Source organism: Vidua chalybeata, chromosome 3 (genome assembly GCF_026979565.1).
Source record: "Vidua chalybeata isolate OUT-0048 chromosome 3, bVidCha1 merged haplotype, whole genome shotgun sequence".
Taxonomy (NCBI): domain Eukaryota; kingdom Metazoa; phylum Chordata; class Aves; order Passeriformes; family Viduidae; genus Vidua; species Vidua chalybeata.
Genome location: NC_071532.1, coordinates 17,917,784 through 17,924,719, shown reverse-complemented (window position 1 = coordinate 17,924,719; position 6,936 = coordinate 17,917,784). Strand labels below are relative to the sequence as shown.

At 41.4% G+C, this 6,936-nt stretch overlaps 1 protein-coding gene and 1 long non-coding RNA gene across 6 annotated transcripts in view; one reads left to right on the top strand and one right to left on the bottom strand.

The window, feature by feature from the left end:
* Positions 1-16: 16 nt before the first annotated feature.
* Positions 17-6,936, top strand: part of LOC128785329 (uncharacterized) — a 12,113-nt gene continuing 5,193 nt past the window's right edge. The window contains exons 1-2 of the long non-coding RNA XR_008429839.1: positions 17-529; positions 4,600-4,687. This is a non-coding gene — a long non-coding RNA (uncharacterized LOC128785329). The remainder of the gene's footprint in view (positions 530-4,599; positions 4,688-6,936) is intronic.
* The window catches only part of RNF8 (ring finger protein 8), a 12,930-nt gene continuing 8,262 nt past the window's right edge, over positions 2,269-6,936 (bottom strand). For 4 of the 5 annotated variants that reach the window (XM_053937731.1, XM_053937734.1, XM_053937735.1 and 1 more), the window contains exons 7-8: positions 6,186-6,390; positions 2,269-4,352 (exon numbers count right to left, since the gene is read on the bottom strand). In XM_053937731.1, the coding sequence (XP_053793706.1) occupies positions 4,207-4,352; positions 6,186-6,390 (351 nt within the window). In that variant the 3' untranslated portion in view covers positions 2,269-4,206. Of the gene's footprint in view, positions 4,353-6,178; positions 6,391-6,936 lie in introns of all 5 variants that reach the window. The other variant, XM_053937733.1, reaches the window with a different exon arrangement.

Genomic DNA, 6,936 nt, shown 5'->3' with positions numbered 1-6,936 from the left:
CGCCCCACGGGCCGGGTCCCTCAGGCGGGTCCCGGGCAGCCGCGGCCCGGGCTGAAAACACCGGAATTCTGTGGAAAACGCTACTTAATAATTTGTAAATATACGGATATAAAAATGTTTATCGATCGTGTAGCGTAGCGGAAGGTAGGAGTGTTTTGAGGCTGGAGAAGAGGAGGCTCACGGGTGACCTTATCTCTCTCTACAACTCCCAGGAGGTTGTAGCCAGGCAGCGATCGGCCTTTTCCCCCCGGCAAGCACTGCCAGGCTGCGCTGGGGAGGTTCAGGTTGGACAGCTGGAATTCCTCTCCAGAAAGGGTGATTCGACATTGGAATGTGCTACCCGGGGAGGTGGTGGAGTCACCATCCCTGGAGGTGTTCAAGGAAAGACTGGAGGTGGCACTCCCATTGTCTGGTTCCCATGGTGGTGTTCAGTCATGGGCTGGACTCGATGACCTCAGAGGTCTTTTCCAACCTGATCCTGGGAGCCGTCTTGTACTTTGCATTAAGCTCGAACCCTGGGGATATACAGGTCAGCACACAAGCCTGAATGCTTAGTCTCACAAAACCAAAGCAAACACTGTAGTATCAAGAGACAGGAGGATCCTACTTGGGAAGTGTAGCTCATGGTTATGTAGTTGCTGTAAACTGTGTGTCTAAATAGATTGATTTATGGCAGGACGGGAGGATGAGGAGGAGGAAGTAAAACATTGCCTAGTCAGAGCATATCTTTGGTAAAGAAAACCTGCACTTCACTTGGGGGAAGGGGGGGCACAGCTGGATTACTGAATTGCCTGTTACATGTTCTGCAGTTAATTTTGACAGTTGTTGCTAAGGCTCTGGAGCAGGATGCTTGCCTGGAATGGGAAAAACAACTCAAACAATGACTATGGGAAAAGCTATCCATGGTAAATGAAGAAGGGGTCACCATGCTGCTTTTGATGCTCAGTAATGCTGAAACCAGTGTGACTCATCAGTCCCGAAATTAAACATCCTGATAGCAAGATGAAGATGTGGTAGACCTGGTAAAATACCCAGAACCAATAAGTGATACTACAGATAATTTATCCAAAGTTGCTGAGCTGACACAGCTAGCCTATGATTGACAGTCAGTAATTTCATACTGTAAAAGCCCAGTCCCAAATTTTAAGGGCAGGGTCTTCTAATATACCCTTTCTTTAAGTGTATGTGTGGAGATTTCTCCCTTGACTGGGGATGCTGCTCAAGGTTACTCCTCATGACTGAGCAAAAGAAATTAGTCCACAGTCATGGGTGAATAACATTATCTCTACTTAATTGTTTTTTTTTCCCTCGCTTTAATACAATTGCTTTAAAAAACTGCTTCAATATTTCATCATAGTGCACTGTAAGAGCTGTTCTACCTCCTATACTGTGTAGTAAATAATCCTGATTAAGATCTTTTTGTCCAATCATTATCATAATAAATCGTACATATTTATGTATCTGGTTTGCCATCCTTAAATCCTCCAGGACAAAGTTGTGTAAAGGTTCATTTACACCTATATAATCCTTTCCACATGAACCACTGACAGTCTGGGGCTAAGACTGGATCCAGCTGCATCCAGGCTTCTCTCAGAGAAGGATTTTAGAAACCAAGGGGGCCCTGTCTGCACCTTGTGACTAAATGGGAGGGCTCCTTTAATAATTAAACTTTGTCTGAAGCTCCCACTCTGCCTGTGACAGGCTCACCACACACGTGGTGTATTTTTCTTGCACAAGATTGTCAGATTGGTCTTGGACTCCACAGACCTGTATGAGGTAAACATCCCTCTGTGATGGTCCCCTTTTACTAGCACCCCTTCCCAACTCTTCCACTGATGCTGACAATGTATTGCTCTGAAAGTGTCCGATTATCACATTACCTGACAGCTGTCCTCCAAGGGAAATCAGCAAATCTTGAACCTGCGCTGCATCATCTGTGACTAGCTCAGTTGTAACTGGCATCTGGAAGCACCTGATGCCATCCCAAGACAGGTAACACTTCAGGACATAACATCTCCAAGGGCACAGCCAAGTAGACAACGAGCAGAAGAAAGTATCCAGACCTTAGAGCAAAGGAGAGCACACTGCAGATATACAGGTCTGGTTTTGTCAGTGAAAAGCTTTTGTAAGTGGACACTATTAATACTTAATCTCTCTCTATGGACATTTACACACTGTGCACCTACCAGTAAAAGTGAAAATAATTTGGAATACACCACTTACATTCTTTGCATTCTACTGAAAAGAAGACACACTCAGAAACCAAACCAAAGATTACCACTTTGTTACCAGGGGAAGTATTATCCTTCTCTGCAATATGCATAAACACCAACATAATAAAATAAATATGTATTTTGCAAAATGAAATGAGAAAAAAAGCACAGCAGTATGGAAGAGGTACAGAGCCGAAGAATTTGCAGTCCTATGTAACCAGAGTATTTTCCTTCTACTCCTCTTCATTGGAAATGCCTGTTCCACATCAGCCTATTTCATGAGCATTTTGAGGAATGCTCTTCTCTTGCTCATTCTAGAAAGCATCTATTCACAAAAGAAACTCTCAAGAGCACACACAGAAAGTGAACATTAAAAGAGAAAGAAGAATACAGAAGATGTAATGTCTCCTTCACAAAAGAAACCTTACACTGAAGTTTTAAGCAAGCTGCCTGGCCCACTGATCAGGCCTCTCCTGTTTAAATCCTACTGACCAAATTTGTCAGAATACACTACTTCCTTAGGACATCATTCATGCACCTTTTTAATGGGATCTTTCTTGGGGGAAGCAGGTAAGAGGTATGATTGTAGCTATTAAATTAGCATTAGGGTAGAGACAGTCTTGAAGGATTGGGCTGTCTTTGATCAGTTCCTGAATACAAACATCTTTCAATTAACTTTACAGCAGTCACACTGCATACAGCATTCAAAACATGAAGCAAAGTCATTAAATTAGATAGTCTGTTTTCTCAAAAAAGTCTAAAGACAACTAAAAGACATCTCAGTGGCTGCACTAAAGAAGACTAATGCAGAAATGGATTTATATTTTTGATCTTAAACAAAATAAACATAGAAACAAAAATGTATATACAAAGAGCCAAAGAAATATTACAGATAAGAAGGGCTTCCCCATTCTGTTCTCACAGTGTAAATGTCCTTTCCATGTAACAGCTAAGTCAAAAGCATAAGTCACTAGAAAATTGAACTCAACCGACAAATACATGATAGGATGAGGCAAGACTTGATTGGTCTCTTATGAACAAGTGATTTGCCATAAGGGTAGTACAACCCACACCTCAGCAGTTAATGTCTTGTAAACAGTAAATGAAGTGCTTCATTCTGTACCTTGTGGTTGTCTACAGATGCTGCTTTCCTACCCTGCCAACAGGACATTTCAGTAATTTGGAGAGCAGCACACCTGAAGACTCAGAGGTTCCTCTCTTGCTGCTGATTATATGTTTTTAAAGTCATTGCTAAAAATTTCTGGATGTGCTGCTTCCCAGTTCTAAAACCCTTTATGCAAAAGCCTGAAGAGGGAACAAACCAAAGACACTACATGAAAAGAACATTATCTAAAGACTTCTGGAAGATTTAATCTCCTCTATCCCTATCTAATGGAAAATGGGCTACATAAAGGGAGCAAGCCGATGGCCAACAGCTAGCTTACAATGCCAACAGCGTCCATATCCCACCCTTTTATCACCTTTAATGCCAAAGGCCTGGGATGACTCTAGTTGCCATATGAAATTCAAGAGGAAAACCCACGTTGAGACTTTTTCCTGATATAGCTAACTCCTGCCTGCTGGTGGGGATGGCCAAGTTCTCAAAAGGCTTGGGACATTCCCTCTGATGCTTGAAATAAGAGATGCTGATGTAAACATGTAATTCACTAAGGAAAGAGCAATGATGCAATACAAACTCCTTCATTACACTGAGCAGGTCACAAGCTAATATGAAAGTTTAGGGTTTGTAAGTCAATTAGCCAGCATAATGGCAGTCGGTTCTCTCACAAACCCAATTTTGTTTTAGAGATCAAGCTTCTGTGCATTCATTTGGAAAACAAGATTCTTCTTCCAAATGCTGCTAGTTTACAGCTCCAGCCTCTTCACAGGTCCCCTCCAGGTGCCGAGTCCACTCCTCCAGCAGCAGTCAACCAAACACCATTATAGGTTGGTTCTAGGCAGCACAGGGGCAATGAGTCTGCAGTAACAATGTTCAGATAACATAGTAGCTTTCACTATAGGAAGAATCCTCGTCAGAGTCCTCACTGTCACAGCTGCTCATTGACAAGATGGAGATGGTGGTAGAAGGGACACAGTTGTCACTGTCTGTGGCTGGTTTCACCATCACATTCTGTTTCTCTGCATTCAAAACACACAGATACAAAAGTTAGCTGTGACCACTGTACCCACAAGTGCTAAATTACTTCTTGTCTTTGAAACTATATTTTAGCTTCTCGCTGTCAGTTTGCAATAAGTCTTTCAAGCTGCAGGACATAGGCCTTTTGCATTTCAGTTTTCAGCATAAAAGAACAAAGGAATGGGAGTTATTTGTTTGCTTGTTTTCTTAAGTGCTCTAAAGTGTTCTATATGTCTTTTCCTATTAAAGTAACACAGATGAGGAAGAGACATTCTCCACCCCTTCACAGGGACACAACTGGCAATGGAAGTGGCTAACTATTTCAGTGTCTTGCCAGGTAAGAAAAGGAAAGAAAAAATGTGGTAAGGGACTCTCAAACAAGTACTGATTGTTCAGGACACTTATAGCTTCATCAAAAACTTCATCTATTTAAGACTGCAAGCTGTCTTTCTAGTGCCAGGGTTACTAAGACTCCTAGAAAGGTTTCTTGGAAAGCCTTGACAGCTTCTGAAGTGCCACTTCCAACATCCTCCTTCTTTTAACAGGTATATTTCTCAGGAATTAATTTTAAATAGACAAATGGTTATCTTCATTTCAATCAAAACCTTTCCATCACTGCACAAAAAGAGGCACAGAAACCATTTCACCTTCCAGCTGAAGTATGTCACAGTAAATTTAAATTATTTCCTACTGGTAGTTATTTCTGAAGATAGGCTATGAACTCACTTGCTTTTTGTTTGAACAAGGATGAAGACCATTGGTGCAGCACACAATGAGCTGCAATGAAGGCACCAGTTCAGCTAGTGTCCATCAGCTACCTGACCAGACACTTCAGGAGCGCTGTGGCACTTTGCCACAGCATGCAATACACAAGGGCTGCCTCAGTTCCACAGAGGTAAAAGCAATTCTTGTAGCTGAGCCAGGCAGCCTCTCAGCAATGCAGCACTTCCTGAGGGAATCAGACTGAAAGGGTTATCATTTCAGGCTTGAACTAGCACTGCTTAGTGATGTCATTCTATGTCACCATGGCACATCTGAAAGGTATCAAAAGCACCTTTCTTTTGGTAAAAATACAATTTGGTACATTGCAAAATTAAGAATCATGCGCTCATCTCTATGAAGGGAAAACAAAATAATCAAGAGAACACAGCAATAGAAATTTAAGGAGTAGGAGGAACAGACATCTACATTTTAGCACCTAGATACCAATGTCAAGTGCTCTAGAAAGAAATTCAGAAGGAAGCAGGCTAGGAATAACCCATACTGAGGTTTTTATTAAAGCAATCACCATCATGCACAGTATTTTAGCAACAACTAGGCAAGATGTTATGCCTGTAATTCCCCAAAAATAAACATGTCAGAGCAACTGTCAGTTCAGCCATACTTACGCGATATACCACTGTCTCTTTCAGAGATTTCCTACATAAATCTAGCACATAGTAGAGAATTTGGAGCTTCTTGTCAGGTCTGCTGAGTTTCTGTAATTATGTACTCCACAGCTTAATCAAAAGTGCCTGGTAAATTTTTCAAGGACCATTTTATGTATTTTTGCTTTTATTGAGTGATCTCTTTGAAAGAGCATAACCTTTAGCATGGTTAAACTAAGTTGTCCCGCCAGACCGTGGAGTTCATATTGAAGTCTTTTTCCAAACTTTGTACTAATTTTATTTTACTGTGCAGTAAAGCTAGTTAGTCGAGCGATCTCATTACTATTTTTTTAGTGTTTCTGCAGCATTCCCTGAGCATCTTCTTGGTATATAGGTGCCAAATACAGTTATGCAAAACAGATGGAATAAGAGATTGTACTCATCATGCCACATCCACCCACCTCTCACCTTTCCGCTCTCTGATAAGGCTCAGGCGATGCTCTTTCATTTCCACATCCAGTTTTTCTACCATCCTGTTAATGCAGTTATCCAGCACCAGAGAGCGTGTCTTTGATTTGATCTCCTGCCTGCAGATAGGGCACTCCACTTTACGTTTTGTCCACTCATTGATACAGTGGGAGCAGAAGCTGTGTGCACAGTTCAGAGTGACTGCCTGTGGAATTCAGCAGAAGGATACTGGTCACAGCGTGCTCGCACAGGCACTGTCAAGCAAAAACATACTGAATACAGAGAAATATTAGATGAACATTTTGTATAGGGAAAGGGACTGGAGAGCCCAAAGCCTTTAGGGCCTTCGCAGGAGTCACACACAACCCCCCCCATGCCAGAGGTCAGGCCAGCATTACAAGTCAGTTAATGGAGTCACTGTAAGTTGCAGCAAGTCAGAAACAGAAAAAAAAATTAATTTTATTACAAGTTATCCCAATTTGAAAAGGATAAATTATGGGAAAAAAACTCAGATACTGCAAAATAGCATCTTAATATATTGAGAAACCAAAAATTAAAATTTCAGCTAGGTCTTAAGCCGTTTTAACAAGGCTAACACATCCAGTTTCCCATAGTAAAAATGTAATGTAATGAAACTGACCTTCTAGCAAAATAAAAATAAAAATAACAGTCTACACGACAAGCATAGCCTAGTACTTGTAGAATCAAATGAAAACAGACCAGTTTCTCAAAGAAAGAGTTTATCTGCCCA